Genomic DNA, 21,694 nt, shown 5'->3' on the forward strand with positions numbered 1-21,694 from the left:
ATGAATAATATCAAAAAATATATGGGTTGTAACATTTTTTAAGAGGTAAGAGAATATTAAACAAAGGAAAATGCCTGAATACATGAGGGGTTATTGTCCTTAGCAGCATTTAAAGGATCGTATAATTGATTAAATAAACAAGTATACTTTTTATAATTTTAATTAACAATTATTTGCTTTACATTTATTGAAAAGCATGCATTCATCAAAAATATATTTTTTTATAAAGAGTACGAGTTTAGATTAATTACATTATTTCAAAAACCTATGACATCACCAGAGAGTGGAAATGACTTAATTGCCATTTTTTTCAAAAACCTGATTGAGAAATCTTTTTCTTAAAAGTTCATATAAAGAAATTAAAAAAAAAGTTTTTCGTCAACGTCTTCAAATATTCAGCAAATATGATAATTTTGACGGAAATTTTCTTGGGTAAAAGATTGTACCTTGCAACCGATCAGAAAAAGTATGTGAGATTTTCTTAATGATAGAATTAAGCATAAACCTCACACAAATCAAATACTTGCAGGAAAGACAATTATTCTGTGTGTTATTGTCACTAATTCGTTTTATATTTTCTTTTTTTTAATCGAATTTAAAAACCAGCACTAGTTTGATTTTCAACGTATTATTATTCAGCATCGCTTTTAATCATATTAATGATATCATTGTAGCATTTTGTTGGACCATCTAGGGCCCAGATAAAGTCGAGATGTTCCCACTCTGGTATGTTCTTATTTGATCTAACGTTTTTTATCTGCGGGAGCAGACTCTTTACATCTGTGGGATCTGCCAACCAATCCTGTCCTCCAGAAAAAATGGCTACCGGTGTCTCCATTTTAGTGACGTCATACAGTGGAGGTGTCGTCTTAAAAAAGTTAATCATGGAATTTTGAAATACTTATAGTATTTACATGCAATATCTAAAAGGCTAAAATTGCAGTATACGCTTGTATGCACATGTTGACCCATTCTTTAAATTCCAAAGAATTCATGAAATATTTGCACATTCTTAAATATATCTATTTAAATAAAAAATAAATATAATCATTATCTGAAGTCCAAGCCTACCTGGTTGTAATGTTTCATATTTTCAGCAGCAGAACCATAATCAAACATCAGAAATTCGCCAGACAAAATCGCCTGTAAATGATTTTTTTTTCTGTAGGTGGATATCCTCTTGCACAATGTGTAAGTATAAATGTCTTTTTCAAAAGAAAATTTTACAGCATAACCCATACTTTTTGCTTTTTATTTTTTTTAAACTGCTTAATTAAGATGATTTAAAGAATTCAAATTCGCTATGTAAAACGAACTTCATCCTCAAATCAAAATAAAAGAAATAAATCTACTCTAACCTGACTATAATGAATGATATTCTGAACTGACGTCCCAGCCGGATGATCCCGTACATATACAGGTATACGAGACTAAAAAAGTAAAAACAGAAACCAAATGAAGCAAGATATTAAACAAGATATTAAAACATGCCAGGTCGTGTGAATTGGATACCTTAGCAAACATTTTTATCAAATGCTAATATTTTTTGTAATAAATTATTTTTGACATTCACTCAATATGTAAGTAGAAGTCAAACAGTATTCCAAAATTTATCGGCTAACTGTAATGTTACTATACTCTGAATGTTTTATCAACATTTTTATTCCGATATCACGAGTTTCTTTATCATGGATGTATGTCTGATGAAGAAAATTAAAGTCTTAAATAAAATTTGGTATATGGTTTCTAATATTATTTAATCTGTTTCCCTTATTTGTTGTTTTTGAATGAGTAACAGCTTATTAGAATCGTTTCGTGCTATGCTGGAACACTGTTTCAAATATGCGCTTAGTTGTATGTTCGCCAACCACGTGTTTTTAGAAAATACTTTGGGTTTACATGTTAACTTCTATACAACGATCGTTCAATAAATAATGCAAAATCTCATCTAAAAAATAAGAAAAGTATGTAATGCATATACTTAATAGTTTCAATCCCTCAAGGTAATCCCTGTAACATGAACTTTACACAATGCCTTATGACCAGGAACCCTCAGCATACTCATCTTTTGGGATGCTCAAAGACACTGATAAATATTACATGACATATCTAATATTGTACAATTTTCTTTTTCATGCTTCTCTCGAGAAGAAGGAAATTTTCCTATATACATATTTCTATTTAAATTTGTCGATCCCCCACTGTGGCCCGACCCTATCCCCAGGGGTATATCATTTTAATAAATCTGAATTTACACTTCCTGAGGATGCTTCCATATCAAAATGATTAATCATAACTTTGCAGTTCTTGACAAGATATGTCCTATTTACTCCTATGTAAGACTTTGATCCCCAATTATGGCCCCATCCTATACTATAGTATCCAGGGGTCAGGTTTGAACAAACTTGAATCTACACTACTACTTGTGGATATTTCCATATAAATATGACAAACCGTGATTCTGAATCTTTGTTCTTTGAATCTACACTACCTGAAGATGCTTCCACATAAATATTTCCAATCAGGACTATGCTGTTCCTGAAAGGAAGGTTTTTAAAGATCTTTCCTACATATTTCTAGAATGTAAAACTTTGATCGTCCATTGTAGCCCTGTCCTATCCCCGGAGGTCATGATTTAAACGAATTTGAATCTATACTATATGTGGATGTTTCCATATGAGTTTCATTTTTCCTACCCTGTGCTTCTTGAGAAGATCATTTTTCAAAAAAGATGCTATTATTTTTTTTACTATTTTTCAATCATCTCTCCTTGGAAGAGGGCATGTCCCTTCATTTGAACAAACTTGAATCTGCTTTACCCAAGGATACTTTGTGGCAAGTTTTGTTAAACCTGGCCGAGTGATTCTCCAGAAGAAGTTGAAAATGTGAAAAGTCTAAGGACGGACGATGGACAAAATGAAAAGTTCACTTGAACCTTAAGATCAAGTAATCTTAAAATGTATTCCGGTATAATTGAACAAGTCTTTTTAACACAGTTTTTTAACCGGAAGTAATGCTGTAAAACAAACATTTTTGATTGATTGATTGTATATTGTTTAACGTCCCTCTCGAGAATTTTTCACTCATATGGAGACGCCACCACTTGCCGGTGGAGAGCTGCAAATTTTGTCCTATACTCGGCACTTAGGGCCATTGAGCAGGGGGATCTTTTTGATGCCAGCATCTACTGTTACACGGGACGTCGGTTTATAAGTCTGATCTGAAGGACCGGTCTCCACATCCCACAGTGGGATTCGAACCCGCGACGTAAGGATCAACTCCTTACTCTAGAGCAGTTAAGTTTTGGCTTAACTCAACTTACATGTATGTTATACAATATAAATTAAAAACTTTTATCCAATCAAATGATGTGTTACAACTAAAATTAAATATACTCTCATTTTAAGAGCGTGGTAAATTTCTGAGATTTTTTTTTAAAATCATTGTCCCCAGCATGGGGGTACTTGTATGTTAGAACAATGAAAATTCAACAATTGAAACAAATCAAGATATGAATAGCTCTCACAATGAACAGCGAAAATATCTCTGACATGTGTAATGGTTTGGGCGTGGATGCGGGCCTAAACAGCTCAATAGGTAGAGTACCTGTCTAGCCATCCTACATGTAGATCTGTTGCCGCCGACCAATCCTGGACTTGCAGGTGAAAGTCCTGCCAGGGGCTGATTAGAACTATGGTTGATTCTTCCAGGGCGAAGACAGAGAGCAATGTAATGATATTTGCCGGGGATACAGTTTTGGGAAGCTCTCTCGGTAGAGCGCCTGACTATTGATGCAAGGGTCTCGGGTTCGATTTCCGGTCCAGCAAAACATTTTCTACTTTCCAGTTACAGATTTGGTGCCGTTGACCACCCCTGGACTTGCAGGTGAGAACGAAATGGTTTTGGCTGTGTATATCGGCCTGACCATGGGTAGCTCACCAGGTAGAGCACCTGACTAGTGATGCAGGGGTCCCGATTATGATTCCTGGTCGAGTCATATATTTGTCTTTGTGATACAGATTTGTTGCTGCTAACCACCCTTGACTTACAGGCCAGTGAAAGTCCTGCCATGGGGGGTAAGAAGAAATCTGGGGGTCTCTTCCAGAGCAAAGACATTTTAAGAAGTAAGGATGTAATGGTTTTGAACATGTTACAAATTTGGTGTCGTTGACAACACATGGACATGCAGGTGAAAATCCTGCGAGAGCCTTATAAAAAAGGGTTATGTCTTCCAGGGCGAAGACAATTTAAGGAGGGAGGTATGTAATGGTTTCGGGTATAGGCCGTGGAAGCTCTCTCGGTAGAGCACCTGACATGTACTGATGGAAATTAACAAGGGAACGCACAATTACTTTACGTAATGTTTAGCATGTTTCATATGTTCGAGGCTCTATGTAGCTGTTGTAGACTGAAAATGTTGAAGCTTACTTTACCTCAATAAAAAACTTTGCTATTGAAAATTGATTTCCATGATTTTCATGCATGATTACGCCCATTTCACACTATAATAGACGACAATTGTCAGTATACCCGTACTTTGAGAATCATGCCAAGGGAATACCTTTCTGAAAATAAAAAATGGCAGGCTATCGAATGCATTAACGGTGGTAAATTAAAATGCCAGACTGCTAGACAATTTAACAAATCAGAAAGCGTGATTTCACGTCAGTGGAACCGGTACCGCCAGACAGGGAACGTGAAAATTAGACCAGGTCGTAGTTCCAAAGGTAAAACAACAGCTTGTAATGATCGTGAGCTGGTGCTCCTTTCCCTGCGTAACAAAATTAAACCAGCATAAAAAATAAACTCTCTGAGTTCAGGGCAGCAAGAGGAATAAAAATTTGTGACCGTACTGTCAGAAACAGACTTACAGCAGCGGGCCTTAAGTCACGTCGTCCTGTTGTAGGAGTGAGGATGACTGCTGAACACAGGCGTCTCAGAAGAGAATGGGCTACACAACATCGAGCAAGACAATTTCGACATTGGCGCTATTACCATGTTCAGCTATAAATCTAGGTTCAATTTTGGACTTTGAAGACGGTCGAATTCGCGTTTGGCGACGCCTTCGTGAATTTCATCATCAGTGTACCATCAAACATAATTCTTATGGTGGATCGGTAATGGTATGGGGCGGCATATTCTACGACCACAGAACTGACTTTGTTCGACTGGATGGAAGGGTGATTGGTGTCCTTTACCGAGATAAAGTGTTGCGGCCTGTTGTTCTTCCTTTCCGCCGTAGAGTGGGCGTACATTTTGAGTTTCAACAGGACAATGCTCGACCTCACACGTCTCACGTCAGCAGGGATTTACTGACGTAGAACATCAGGGTGTTGCGATGGCCATCCAAAAGTTCTGACCTCAACCCCATTGAACACCTCTGGGACGTTCTTGGACGTCGGGTGAGGGATCGGTATGCATCACCCCAGACAGTTGATGCCATGTTCCAGGCTCTCCAAGAAGAGTAGTGCGCAATTCCTCGAGCTGAGATACGAAAGTTGATACAGAGTGTTCCACGACGGTGTGAGGAAGTCATCAGAAAGCAGGGAGGACATACCAGATACTAAAATTTAACTTGAGATGCACATATTTAATGAAATATACTTGATCAAAATCCCCTGACAATAAAGCAATTTTCACGATTAAATATGTGTTCCCTTATTAATTTCCATCAGTATATGATGCAGGGGTCTCGGCTCGGAGATGCTCAATTCCCGGTCCAGCAATACATTTTCTCCTTTCCTGTTACTGATTTGGTGCCCTTGACCCTGGACTTGCTAGTTTGCTTGATAAGCATTTCCGACAGTGGAAAAGCATTTTAAGTTTATATTGTAGGAAGTTCATATTGAAAGGATGATTTACGAACGGCTTAAACTGAAAAGTTTGTAAAAACTTATTTACTAAATACGATATATCATCAAATCATTTAAAGATAAGTATAGCTTTTAGTAAATGTCTGCCTTTCATTCTTTAAAATCACTTTATATAGAAATAATTAAGCACATTTCAAAATTATTTATTGCAGAAATTAGTTTAAATACTCTCACATACTACATTTAGAAACATTTGTTTCAGAGTGATTGAGAATTATCTCTCTTGAACCTGTTTTGCGACGAGTGAAGGCAACTAACCAGGTCTAACGAAATATACCACGACGTCAGAACTGTTGTTTTTGACACGGTAACTCAGTACAATAGATTTGCAATGATACAAAATAAATTCCCGGTCGGTCACCTATAAAGTAGAAAATAAATAACATAAGGAAGGAAATCAATAGTCCACGTTAACGCATTTTATACCTAGCCTATATTCTGTCCTATAAATCAAGAACCATATTTTTTTTAATTTGAAGGTTCCCAGCATTAATCTATTGTTTTTGTTCGGATGATGACCTTTTTCATGTCCTACCCAATGTCAATAGCTAATTTGAGACTTCACAGCTGCTAGTCTGCTTCTTCTATCTAGACATACTATCCTGGCTTTAGGAACACATGGCTTCCACGTAAAAACAAGCATCTGACAACTGGTCTGACATTTTTTCTTCTCGTTTTCTATATCAACTACATCATAACATATTTTAAAAATAAACTACGTAATTGAAACTATATGGGCTAGGAGAAAATGAAAGATGAGTGGAAACTAGAACTGTCTATAAACATTGCACACCCCTACTAGGCGATGACGTACTAGGTAACACCTACAGGTAAACATACGTAAACGGTAAACAGTAAGAGATGCTGCTCGTCTTCCTTCAAAACATTTTACTGTGAGATAAGGCTGTGAAAGTTGATTACTTGTTGACAATATAAAATGGAGGTTATATTCCATACCCCAGTTTAATTCGAATCAGAATCTCTGATCTGCTCACAAAAGTAGCAAAAGTCGTATGTAAAAGGATCAAATGATCAAATTCGACCGGTCAACAAGAATGCTTACTCCTCCTGGGCATCTGATCCAACCTCTTTAATTTTCTGGGGGTCCGTGTTTTTGCCTCTTTATTTTTTGTATTGCTTGCTGATTTTTTTAAAGATTGATCGCTTAGTGTCATTTCTTCACTTGTGTTGACAGTTTTCTACAGGGATTTATTTTTTTTTAATTACGGGTAATATATGATAAATCATTTTTATTATGCGCCCGGATCGATAGATCCGAGGCGTGTTTTTGTCCTATCTGTTTGTCTATTTATCTGTTTGTCTGCTGAAAACTTTAACCTTCGTCATAACTTTTGAACCTTGAGATTTAGAGACTTCATATTTGGTATGCATACTCCACTAATAAAGTTCTTTCAAAAGACACCAAGGTCAATGACCTTGTGACCGTGACTGTGACCTAAATGCTAAAAATAGCTTTTTCAAACTTTTGCATTAACTTTCGAAGCATAGGAGATAGAGACTTCATATTTGGTATGCATACTTCACTAATAAAGCTCATACAAATGACACCAAAGTCATTGACTTTGTGACCTTGACTGTGACCTAAATGCTAAAAATAGCTATTTTTGAACTTTTGCCATAAATTTTGAACCATAGGAGATATAGACTTCATATTTGGTATGCATACTCCACTACTAAAGTTCTTTCAAATAACATTAATATCAATGACCTTGTTACCTTGACTGTGACCTATATGTTTTAAATAGTTTTTTGTAACTGTTGCCGCCGGGCGCATAGTGTTTCATAAACACATCTTGTTTTCTTGTACAAACAAACTGTGATCTTAAAAATGTTCACGAAAATACAAATCTGTGAACAGGTCTTGAAACACGGATACCCTAGCAATTCCAAAGGTTTAATCAGGTGCCAACAAGTACTATAGTAAGCATCCCTTTAGACTGTTTCAACCTCCAGACGTTCTATGTGATGATCAGTTTCACGAAACATTCCGTCATCAAATTAATGGAAACGAAGCCATAATATATCTGCATCAAATACTTCAGCTAAATAACGCCCCAATGATAAGTTATATTTGTTAACAAGATAATCACAACGGCTATAAGATTTATATGAACCGCCTGGACTGTCTTATCATGACAAAATTAAATTTAAGATCTGCATTTATCATTATGTGATATGCTTTATTCATTCTTTTGTGATATGTTTTTTTTTCAGTTCGTAATATGCTTTTGTCATAATTTTCTGTACATTTGTCATTATGTGATGTGCTTTTATCACTTTGTGATATGTTTTTTTTTTTATTTCCCCGTAAACGAAGTTCCTGGGGTATATAGCTTTTGTCGTGTCCGTCCGTCTCTCTGTCTGTCTGTTTGTCCGCAATAACTTTAACTTTGCCCATAACTTTTGATTTAGTAGAGCTATGACTTTCATATTTCACATGTGTATTCCTTATGACAAGACCTTTCTTTATATACCACAAAATTTGACCTTGACCATGGAGTTTGACCTATTTTTACACAAAAATTCTAAACTTTTACTTTGGCCATATCTTTTGAACAATAGGAACCAGGACATTTATACTTCACATATGTATTCTTTGTTGAAAGACCTTTGATTGGATAGCAACAACCTTGACCTTTTGACCTTGACCTTGGAGATTTTCGTACTTGTGAAAAACTTTAACCTTGGCCACAACTTTAGAACGGTAATGGATAAGGCTTTCATACTTCACATATGTAATCCTTGTGAAAAGACCCTTCATTGGATACCAAGAACTTTGACCCTTTGACCTTGGAGTTTGACCTACTTTTAAAAAAGCAAACCTTGACCATAACTTTTAAAGGGTTAGGGCTAGTGCTTTCATACTTTACATATTTAATCCTTGTGACAAGACTTTTCATTTGATAGCAAGACCTTTGACCTTGACCTTGGAGTTTAACCTACTTTAAAAATTTTTAACCTTGGCCATAACTTCTGAACGGTTAAGGCTAGCGCTTCCATACTTAACATGTCTTCTATGTGGCAAAACCTTTCATTGGATACCAATTACCTTGACTTTTTGACCTTGACCTTGGAGATTTTTTTACTTCTTTTTGTAACAAAAAAAATTCAGCAACCTTCCTCGATCAGCATTTATTCGCACGCAGTATATGCTTTTGCATGTATAATAGAATAAGAGACAAAAACACCAGATGCAGGTGAGTGAGGGTACATGTATATTGGAAAGTTGTAACTTATTGGGAGTTGAAAGAAAAGAAGATGTCATCAAGTAAATCATAAAATTTAGTTCTTAGTTTGCAATCTATTTCTTTCTTAAGAACTCATCTTAATATGAAACAGATTTGTCAAGCTCTGTGGTGTCTTATATTCAGTTCAGTTTGATAATCAAATAAAACAATATATATGGAAGCCTTCTACATCTGTACCTATACTGGATGGCAACTCGAACACGTTTTATATTCGTTTGAATGTGACGTAAATGGCTCATTTAAGTACAAATAATCCTTGCCAAGATTCTATAAGTGCATTTTTACGATTAATATGTTTTATATGCTAAGTATCCAAGGTATATCCTTAATTTTTCTTTTCAGCATATTTTGCTTGCCCTCTCACTACACGGGATTAAAAAAAATTGGGTTGGTTGGTAGGTGGGATTTTTTACTCTAAGAAATTTCAATGTATTTTTGAAAAAAATCTACTTTCCAACATACATTTAATACATACAGTAAATTATCCTGGAGTTCAAAAAGTTTTGGGTCGGGCCATTTGTTGCCAGTCAGTCGGGAGAGGGCAACTGAACATTTTATTGAAGATTGTATACTTCACTTTTCATAATTCATTTTTTTTAGATTTCTTTTAAAAAGTTTTTTTGTTTTTACAACAAATTCAAATGTTCCATGAAAACTGTTGAATCTTGCTGTGAAATTTTGTATATATGTATATAGATAACATTTAATATTTAAAACAAATGGTGTTATTGCGTGTTTGAGTGAGTTGTGTCAAAAATTGCATTGTCTTTGGATTGGTCGTGGGTCAGTATCTTATTGAAATCTTTTTTTTAACATTATAAACCATCCATCATGAAATACCTGTGTAGTCTATTTCCATTTTTTTTTCTCGTGTTCATTAGGAAATATTCATTATTAAAATCAAAATTTTAAGAAATGATGTGACGCGGAATACCCCGGTATATTTTTGCTTTATTTTTTAAGGTGACAACTTACGATGTTGAGTTGCGCAGAATCGTATCCACCTAGAAGAAAGAGGATATTCTCACAAACGATGTCAATGGTCTTGCGTTTGCAGCTCTCTTGGGCAAAGAGGGTAAATAGGTCTTTGTTTGGCAGAAATTCATCTTTGCCTAACAGATAGGAAAGAATCTGAAACGATATTTTTACATTGAATTTTAAATTTTACTGTGTAGATTTGTCATTATTTTTCTCATGCTATTCTTACAAAATGTTTACGTACTAGTAAATGCACTCTGTACTTAGTTCTTAGTTAATGTACCAAGCTTTCAATACACACGTACTCTAGTGCTTACACATAAATTTGGCAATGCACCGTACACACTAGACTTGTGCACTTTTAAATGATAAATTCCATTATTACTTTATTATATGACATGGGGTGATTATTTCACGAGAAAGGTACATCATATGCTTAAATTTATGGACATTCATGAAGGATATAGAGATTGTTTATGAAATTTTCTACACGAAAAATTAATCTAATTATGCATGTTTTGATTTCAAATCAGGTTAATTGTACAAAGAAATGTTGATTTTCATTGAAATATATATATACGTGACAAAGCGTCAAACGAGAATAATTTATGACATATAAATTATAATGCTAAACATGTTATTTGTTATATTTAAAAAGCATCATAAAGATATGATACTTTTTCAGGACAGTGAATGTTCGATATGTTTAAGGTATATTCCGTTGGTTAACTATTTTTATCACTCGGTATCGACGAAATATTCTTCAGATTTTTTTTTAAATCCTGCAAAAATTTTTTTTACTTCCATTGAGTTGAAAATAAAAATAAAACATTTTGTATGCAATCTGCGATCCAATGCTTAGAAAAATTTAAATTTCGGGTGATAATTCTGATTACTAAAAAGTTACAGAAAAGTCGAGAGGTATTGTGAGCACTGGGCTCAAAAATGATATACCTGCTCCTTATTGAGTATAATGGCAAGTTACATTTCTGAAGTATGTAGGTAAAATATTAACGAATTTCATTTTGCGGTAAAGGAGGATTTGCGATAACAAAATTGATATCCCCCTTTTTTGAGTAAAATGACGAAGCCCATATTTTGTTAAGGGAAATCTCAAAAACGGTCTCATCATTTTAAAAAAAAGTGTAAATGACTCTGTTTAATAAAGCATCAATAAATTTTATTCGGTGGAATAGGAGAGTCGCAAATAAGAGATAGGTATGGTATTGCCACGCTAAATAAAGAATAGAAATGTCCGAAAATGCTATTGGAGACCTCAGATATCTTCGATCAAAACGTAAAATAGAAGGCGCATATTAGTTCTCTCTAAGGGTTGCATTTATTTGCATTCATTATTGTAAGCACCTTGCTTGAAGAAAAAAATATTCTTTGTCAACCAAAATGCTCATATAACAATGTTATGATATTTTATTTGCATTTCCATTTTATTCTTTAAAGGATGGGGAGGATTGTACCATGGGATTGAGATTTTTGTTTATCTTCCACTTTATTCATTTTTATTTCCGTCACAATATTCTTTGCAAAAAGGTTGAACACCCAGATGATACACTTGGATAAGTATTATAAACACAATAATTAATTTCAAAAATGATATTAACTAATTAAGACTTTTCTGACTGAAATGACGGTATGAAGAACGAAAAAGATAAACCACCTTGTTTGCCATTTAAGAATATAGTTATGATGTATTATGTGTTCCGTGCAAAAAAATTATTACCTCGTAATCTTTTGCAAATGGTGCTAAAAACCGAATCGGGCTTTCACATCCCGACAGATTCGCCACTGGAGCAAGGGCAAAGAAAGTTTTAACCTTTTTTCCAAGTTCAATATCTTGACTGAACCCGGCAAAGGCTTGTTCTGTTCCCTGAGAATGCCCGGCATAATAGATTTCAGTGTTTCCTGTTTGTTGTAAGATATATTCAATCATTGCAGGAAGGTCGTATTTTGCCATTTCATCCCAGCTACAAATAAAAAAGTGTAGGCTTTCTTTCTAAGAAATAGTTAAATTCATGGCACTTTGAAGTTAATGTCTTTGTGGTTTAAAATTAATATCTTGTTATTTGGGTGCAGTCATCTAAGATGAAGACAGCAGATGTTTTTCTTTGTGTCAATAATCTTAATCTAGAGTATGATCGTGTCTAGAAGGACTCTGTCAAGGCTGCTGGAATAATTGTGTACATAAATTCCAATTATTACGCCATAAAATTGATAATGTATTCCTATAGTCTACTTTCTCCGTCAATGAACCTAGAATATTCCAAGAGATTATGATAGACATTCCAAGAGATTGTGATAAAATAACGCAAGAAAGATACTTTGTTTTGTTTAAAGGGACATGACCACAATATCATTGTTAACATTTTATATTTCTATTTTAGTTTTTAAAAAGTCGGTGTAAAGAATCAATCTTACATTTGATATTCTTAGAATTCATTGACAACATCAACATTCTTCTTTACATCACGTAAATAAACTGTGTCAACAGAGCATGAGTTCTGTTAATATCAATGTTTACATTTAATCAGGAAGTGTTCGATTTTTTTCTCTGCACACATCACAGATTGTGCTTTCTACATTTCTGCTCTGAATTTTCGGGATTATATTTTTAATACTTTCATTAATACTCAAGAACATTTCTTCTCTTGTTAAATATAAATATTTTTTTTTCATGAAAATGTAAGGATATGTGTCAAACAATTGCGTCCCGAATTCGTAGTGAATTTTTCAGTAACGATTATAAATCGGTTTACTATTAAAGCTTTGAAAAGGTTAAGAAAATCAAAATCAATGCCTTCCACGTAATGTTGAAGCATCTACAGACACTGTTTCTTCGTATGACAATACTTGATACCTGAATTTCCAGAAGCGTGGGTCATTTGGACTTAGGTTGACATGTCCCCTTGAATACTTGTTTCCCCTGTTATTACCGAGCCATACGTCCACGCCTGCATCGGCTAGCATGAAACCTAGGCTTTCATTGGCCAAGTTCTCTACCCAGCAAGAGGAACAGGAAAGAAGTCCATGTTGTAGGAGTATTGCCGGTTTTTCTGATAAAAATGCAATTGTTCATCAATTATTTAAAAGTGTGGGATTAATCTAGAATTCTTTTTGGATTTTCCTGACTTAACTCGAGATTTCTTTACTATGTTTCAATGGAAATGGAAATTTTCAAAAGAATTTGATATATTCATTTCATTAAGCATTGCTCAAGAAATTTACGTTATAGCTGTACTATTTTTGGGAACATGGGGAAAATTTTATACACGTAGTACCGGGGTAATAATTTAACGAAAAATACATCAAATATATGTAAAGAATACGTAAGCATAATATTCTGATTTTGTTTATCTGCTATTAATGAACGTTAGAATTTTTTTCTATTTTACACATTTATAAAGATTTTGTGAACACTAAAATAAGTCAAACAGAAAAAAGAAAACCTACTAAACCATTGCTTTTATTTTCAGAAGACATTTTAACCGACCCATTTAACACGTCATTTAAATAATAAGTGCACCGTGAGCATTATTTTAAATGATTGTCAGAGGCTGAGCACAACTTTAATTTATACAAGTCATCTTCATGTTTTAAATAGTTTCATGTCATAAAGGCCTTCTGAAATACAAGGTAACGTTGATAAATAAATAAATAAAAACACAAAGACAATAACCGGAATGTGTACTTACGTTTACAAAGCAGTTTGCTACCAAACACATTATATCAACCAAATGAATGAAAATAATATAATTATATGGATTGAAATTACCTTTCAAAATTGGAGATTTTTTTCCATATGGAATTCGCTGTAGACTTAATATATATCCATCCTTGGTTATTACGTAGTGTTGTTCGCATGGATATCCTTTACTTGTAATCAGTTGTGTCTGAGGGAAAAAAACACTATGATCACACTAAGCAAATCCACATACATGTATTTTACAGACATAACATATTTTACAGACATACGTGTGTACATGTAGATCAATTAAATGAAAACTTCTATCTCAAATACTAGTATTTGCTCAATCGTCTTTCAGTAGTTTTACACTTGTTAAAGAAATGTTTGATGATTTGAGGTTTCAGATTCCTTTGATTTTCAAAAGGTTTTGCATCATAATGTGCATCGGGAAACTATTTCTATCGTTTAAAATTATGTCATTAGCTCACCTGAGCTGAAAGCTCAAGTGAGCTTTTCTGATCACCCGTTGTTCATCGTCCGTCCGTCCGTCTGTAAACTTTTCACATTTTCAACTTCTTTTCAAGAACCACTGGGCCAATTTTAATCAAACTTGGTACAAAGCATCCTTAGGTATAGGGGGATTTAAGTTGTTAAAATAAAGGGCCAAGTCCACTTCCAAGGTGAGATAATCAAGAAAATATCAAAATAGGGTGGAGTCATTAAACAATTTTCTTCTCTAAAACCACTGGGCCAGAAAAGCTGAAACTTATATGGAAGCATTTTAAGGTAGTGTAGATTCTAAGTTGTTCAAATCATGACCCCAGGGGGTAGGGCGGAGCCACAATAGGGAATCCAAATTTTACATAAAAATAAATAGGAAAAACTTTAAAAATCTTCTCAAGAACCACTGGGCCAGGAAAACTTATTTGGAAGCATCCTGGGGTAGTGTAGATTCTAAATTGTTCAAATCATGACCCCCGGGGGTAGGGAATCGAAGTTTTATTTTGAAGTATATAGGAAAAAACTTTTAAAATCTTCTTCTCAAGAACCACTGGGCCAGAAAATCAGAAACTTATTTGAAAGCATCCTTGGTAAGTGTAGATTCTAAATTGTTTGAATCATTTCCCTTTAGGATTGTCAAGGTCAAGATAGGTATTGCAAAGGGGAAATCTATTAAATGACAGAATGGCCAAAGTTACTCAGGTGAGCGATGTGGCCCATGGGCCTCTTTTTTATTTTTATCTGTCCATTGGCAACATATTTTTAATTCAAACGTTCTGGCTTAATATACTGATATAATTATGGGAAAAAAGAAGATATACGTATGACATGACGAGTAATCAAGCTTTTAGTCCATTGAAACCAAATGGGAACAGAGCAAACACGTGCCTCTGAAATTATCAGAGGTGGGATCGGGTACCAAGGAGAAGTAAGCATCCCCACACACAATTTGCTCCTCGACATGAACGGTAGCGTTCACGGTTGCTCAGTCATTAGAGCGCTCGCTCCGTGATCGGGAAGTCGTGAGTTCAATATCGGCCGCGACTGACCTAAGTCGATAAAAATGGGTAGCACTTTGAAATGAAAGTTGTCCTTTGGATGAGACCTTAAAAACCGAGACCTCGTGTCACGGAAGGCACAATAAGGATCCCTCATTGCTCAATGGATCTGAGTGCCGAGTAAAGGTCAAAATTTGAAGCCCTTCACCGGTATATGGTGACGTCTCTATATGAGTGAGATATTCTCGAATGGGATGTAAAACAATATACAATCAATCAATAAATCAATCCATATAAACGGGCAAACAAATAATTCCATAGATAATTCAATGTGAATAAATATGAGAGATTGTATTTGCTGAAAATGTAAATGTATCACTCATAAAATAATTGTGAAATACATGTATTGACTTTTATCGAGACTGTTGATATCCCTGTTTCATCAACTTATTTGTCAATAGTTTGCTTATAAAATCAAATGGCTAACTCCATATGCAAGCAATAATCACAAATGTTACATAAGTAATGTAAGTTGACGATGGAAAAGTTTATTATCAAGTTTTGTAAGTAGGTTATCATTAACGTTTAGCAAAATATCCAAATATAAAACAAATGTATCAAACTTTGTGGTATCTTTTATTTCGAGTTCAAAGGGTATATCGATTCAATGTAGCATTTTAAAAAATATTATTAATTAATAAAACATCGTATAAATACCTAAATGTATCAATGTTGAATTCAAAGCCTCATCAAGAAGTTTTTGAAAAATTCTTACTTCTTAATTATGAATACAAAAAATTGTTTGAAGACGACCTGGTCCATAGATATACTTATCATGGGAAATATTCGCCTCAGTTTTTTCTTCGCCATTTCGCCCTACTCACAAGTGGGTGAATAAAAATCGGGCGAATATAAAAAAGTACAATTTCTTAAACAAAATCAGACTGGGCGAATTAAAAACAGAGCAATATTAATTGCAAGTGTGAAAGGGCGAAAACTGCCCTGTATATAGTATGTGTTCAGTCCTTTCAATATAATTACTAACACGTGTATTTTACATATAAAGTGTGTAGAAATCTAATACATTTAAAAGACCATTACACGGAAAAGGGGTCAAAAGGTTCAAGCATGCGTTTTATTTTGACGTAACAAACGTTTAAAGCCGTGGAAGTGCAACGTAAAATTAAAAATCACGCTCACTTGGAACAGAACATGTTAGTTTGGCTATTCCATTAAGGTATGTCACTCGTGAAGTCAGTTATTTCAAAGATTCTTTTAAGATGAATAGATTAGATAGGTACTCATACAGCAAGACTCCAATTAAAATCGCAAAGAAAAATGCGGGGTCGGTGTGCATTTTACTGAGCTACAGTACAATTAAATCGACCTTTTTTGCACTTAAATTTTATGTCTTTGGTTAACCACTTTATTCTTTATCATATTTTATCAGATGTAATCATAGCAATACATATAACCTTATTTGAAGTAAGTTTGTATAATATTTATCACTGAACAAATCATGCAAATTAATGCGCATAATTATTGTGTGACCTTTATGCACTAAAAAGTATCATATTTGCGGTATAAAAATCTAAATAGGCAATAATATTTTTACCTGAATCAAACTTTTTATATAACTTTTGTGCAGATCAGTTGGAAGTAACGTTTAGTTTAAATATATTAAATAAAAAATTTGGATCGGTGATTTAAATTTTGAGATATTGGTCAAAATATCGATTTTCAGACCAAAAATGGTGTAAATGTTATCTTGACTTCTCTAATATAACCCCATTTCTTGGCAAATTTTGTTGAGTTAATGTGTAAATTTTGTTCTAAAAATATAAATTGAAATATCTATTTAATATTCCAAGCATATCATCACGGAAAATACTCTCTGAATAAAAATTTGTGGGGCCCAAGTTCCAAGAAAATAAATTTAACAAATGTGTAGATTTAAAGAAATTTATTTTAAATATCCTTCCACCACAAGAAATAGTCCCTCATAAATCTTGTCTCTTTATTAATTTGTAAGCAGTTTTTTTTTCAATTGAATGTTGAATAAATTGTGTTGTTTAATCAAATAGTTTTGAAGTTAAAGTTCTGACTGAATTTTTCTTAAAAGCATAATAGTGACATACCTTAACTGTAAGTTACCCGAAGGATAATAGAGGGATTTTGAAATGTTAATCACATATTTGCAGTAAAGACAAGGATTTAAAATTGTAAATATATGTATAAGTAAAGAATCGTTTTTTTTTTAAGATATAACGTTAGTCTCATAACTGCAACAGTGTGTGCACACAAATTTTCATAACGCGCATTACTCTATTTGTTTGCTTACACAGTCTTTACAAGACTAAATCTTTATAAAAATAATGATTCATTGGATATGTATATTGCTCATACGATGTTGTTAACATCACACAAAAATATATGTTTATATTATATTGTTATATATGTTTATATTATATTATTGTTTAAATAAAACGTTTAGAGGTCTACGTAAGAAATTCATATTCCTTGAAGTTTAAAACACAATTTTACGGTAATAATATGACGTGGTCAATGCTACGATTTTTCAAACCTTTGTAACGTGTAGGGAATAGAAGAAGTTGAAACATTCCCCAGTATGTTGAACACGATTTCGAAACTAGAAATGCATGCTTTGATTTATGTAGTATCTTTTTTTAATATAACTAAGTTCTTGTAACCAGCAGGGTACTCACCACGTTTCGCAGTTCATCGGGGTCGATTTTAACACCATTTTGACTTGGAATCTCAAAATTATCCACCAGTGCTGGAGAATTTGATACAACATTAAACAAACTCAGCAAAATAATACTTCTGTAAATCATGTTTGTTGTAATCAGTAACAAAAATTTTAAACTGATCATACAAGTTTATCACCTTAAATAAGATAAAATATTTTATCTTGTTTGTATGCTTTATTCAAACTGTATGTAAATAGTGTAGTATTATCATTACTTGCATTATTATTAAGTAGGGGTAAATAAAAAACACGTAAACATAAAAAGATTTATAATTTAACTGCTGGTAAAATTAATAATGAATCAGAATTAATGTATTGACTGTTGTTTATTTTCTTTATGAAATAAAGATTAGAAATTATTAATGAAAAAATCAAATCATCAAGAAATATTAATTCTTATGTCAAGAATATAAAAAAAGTAAAAAAAAAAAATGATTGTGGAGAACAATTTGTTTATTTGATTGTTTGTTGCTAAATGTCCTTCTCGATATTCACTCGTATACCTACACCTCCTGCTACTTTGGACTTCGATTTTAATGGTCTTATTCAAGATTGATTAGATTTGTCTTTTACAAAGAAACGATGTACTGTTCTGCTGTAAGTACTGTTTTGTTGAATGGAAAAAATGTAATGCGTGAGGTAGATGCCCAAAATAGTAATATCAGAATGTCAAAACGCGGTTAATACTGCTCGTATAAAACGAGGCTTACATTTGTCATTATATCTATATGTATAACTTCCTAAAATTATGTAAATAGTTCCATGAACTAATTTTATAATTTTCCAGGTATATAAAAACACTGTTTTAACTGGAGACATCCCTATCAGGTAAGTTATGAAGTTAAGTACATTTTTATTGGAAAGATCTAATAAAAAAAAAACAACAATAAATTGTTTAACCAAATATTTAATCAGTTTTCAACAATTATCGGTAAAAACACTTGCTAAATAAAATGTTTTTGTATTAAATACCAATATATCATTGTATATAAATTGAGAAAACCATGAATATTTTAAAATTATGCAAAAAATATACTTTTGATGTTCCATATGTTGTTGAAGAAGAGTACCAATAATTTTCACGCTACTAAAATTTTATGTTCTTATTTATAATTTTTCGAACACTAAATTACATGAATTTTAGAATGTTTTTAGAGGCGTTTGTGGGATATATATAAGAATTAAAAAATCATTTTTTCAAACAATAATGATGCATTGTAGCATTTTCGAATTTAATGCTTGAATATTAATGTAAGACACGTTGAAAATCACGTATAATATTTAATTTAAAAGGCGTCTGTTAAAGATAATTTAAAAATTTAGACCTTTTTTTGAGCAGCAGTGACGTTATTTGTGGTATTTCAAAACGAATTCGTTCCAAGAAAATACCAATGAATCTATTAATTTATTTATTTGATATACATTACGTGTAAAATAGTTTGAATGAGCTGATTACAGAAAAACATTTGTTAAATATTATAATAAGATTTTTTGGAAAACGTGTTCTTTGGGGTTTTTTTAAATTTAAGATGAATTAACCAAATAATTACATTTATGCGTTATCATCTTTTTTTAATTAGAAGAATTATAATTAACGTATGAAAGGCCTGTCTCTTTTTGTGCTAGGATTGGTATGTGTTAAAGTAATAATCTATATTTATTTAAGTAAAATCACTAATGTATTATCAAAGACAAAATTTGCTTACTAAGGTGCCATATCAAATTTACTTAAGAAGAAAAACTGAAACATATTTCAAGATTTTATGATGGTTTATTGGCGGTTATGGCCACGGCTGCACTCATAACTGCAAGTACAAAACGGAAACAGTTCCAAAGTGAACCATTGGTATAGATGAAAACCCGGAAATTAAAATAATGCATGATCATGTTCTTCAATACTTTTTAATACATTTTGAATAAAATTAATTGAAAAGTCCAGAGGAGCACTACTAGTAAGCTGAATATCCGCCCACTTTAGGGATCAACAGTCATTTTATAATGATGACAGAGGAGTTTGCTCTCATGGTAGGATTTTACCTGAAAAATAAACAAAAAACGGAAGCAGCCAGAGACACTTGGAAAATATTTTTTCAACCCTTATAATTATAGCCTATAATTCAAGTACTCTGAAAAACTTTTTTGATGGGAGGGTTGGGTGGGTGAATTTCAACGTGTTGAATGCTAAAAAAGTATGCAGGGAGACTACAGGGAGGCCGTGACGTCATATTTCACACTAATACTAGCTGATGAACCAGAAACCTGCTAAAAACCCGACAAATCCGTGAAAGTGTCATTTACGCTATTTAGCTATGATAAACCGATTTAACTTAAATGAGTTAAATCCAATGATATTTTGAATTTAATCACTAAACATTAATCTACTTACATTTCTTACAAAAATCATGTCCTTTGCAACCAATGATATTAAGAAATTGATTAAAATATTCAGTGGTATGGATGGCTAATGGTATTTCAGGATATATTTGAAAACATTTGAAATAATTAAACTTTGACCAAAAAAAAAAAAAGACCAGACACGAGGTCTAAAAAATAGAGAAAAAAATATAGCCTCCTCCTTAAATAACATTTTGTAAACTGCCAAAATATAAGTGAAATATGGATCTTACAAACAGTAACCAAACTCAGAAGTCCATTGAAATAATAGACTTTGGGAGCAGAGCACTTGCCTGTAAAACTATCAGAGGTGGGATCAGGTGCCAGTGCGAAGTAAGCATCCCGAATGTTGTAATCCGCCTCGTGCTCCTTGTCGGATTTTTTTTCGTCAACCCATTTGACAATACCTTGCCTCATTTTAGAGAATGTATTTACGTGGAGCATGCTATTTCTTATCGAATCACTGGGGGCAGGGGGGGGGGGGCATAAACCCGTATGCAGGTGGTCAGGGTTTATATATTGTTTCATAAGTAAGGAATATCTGAACGATAGAAATTTTGAATGAAGTCATTACTTTATCATAAATTTTTGTTGTTAAGCTACCACTCGCGTATTTTTTCTATTTTATTTGTATCTAAGTTCATGTGGACTAACGTTTTTAAAACTAACTGTACATGTTAGACCATTATTTACACACTAAATTGTCGACGGGATTTTTGCGTTATTTCTTGATCATGACAAGGATTTATATTTCTATTGTATAAACAGATTCTGTATCAAAATGAATCTTTATTTAACTGGTCATGATATATGGGATAAAGAATGTGCGGAATGTCACACATGAGATTTATGCCATAACAATTAATCTTGTCTACAGGGCATTGTACATCTTCTCCTAGTCATATTAAGTCATTTACATTCTCCAAACATTTTCTCAGAATTCCAAAGAATAACACCAATTAAAAAAAATACAGATATTAAAATAATATAGTAATATTTTAAACTTATTTTTAAATAAAATTAGATGTAATTTGTAGTAAACATAAAGTATAAACATCAAAATTATGGAAGTAATCATTTTATCCTTATTTATTTATACACGTTTTATTAATTTCACAAAAAATATTGAAAATAATAATCAATCATTTTACTTTCAATACAAGTTGAATTATTGCTTCCAAACTCTGTATATGTTTGAATCAAAATAATGA

General features: G+C 33.0%; 1 protein-coding gene across 1 annotated transcript; it reads right to left on the minus strand.

Moving 5' to 3' along the window:
* Window positions 1-598: 598 nt before the first annotated feature.
* On the minus strand, window positions 599-18,192 carry LOC134256056 (gastric triacylglycerol lipase-like). The gene is made up of 8 exons (XM_062738644.1): window positions 18,046-18,192; window positions 13,908-14,025; window positions 12,993-13,188; window positions 11,859-12,102; window positions 10,118-10,273; window positions 1,359-1,430; window positions 1,072-1,143; window positions 599-868 (listed from the first exon to the last, which is right to left on the minus strand). The coding sequence occupies exons 1-8, from the start codon at window positions 18,172-18,174 to the stop codon at window positions 632-634; spliced, it is 1,224 nt and encodes a 407-aa protein (XP_062594628.1). The 5' UTR covers window positions 18,175-18,192; the 3' UTR covers window positions 599-631.
* Window positions 18,193-21,694: the final 3,502 nt, after the last annotated feature.

This window comes from Saccostrea cucullata, unplaced genomic scaffold, assembly GCF_032062105.1.
Source record: "Saccostrea cucullata isolate Sc308-1 unplaced genomic scaffold, CSIRO_AGI_Scuc_v1 ctg141, whole genome shotgun sequence".
Lineage (NCBI taxonomy): Eukaryota > Metazoa > Mollusca > Bivalvia > Ostreida > Ostreidae > Saccostrea > Saccostrea cuccullata.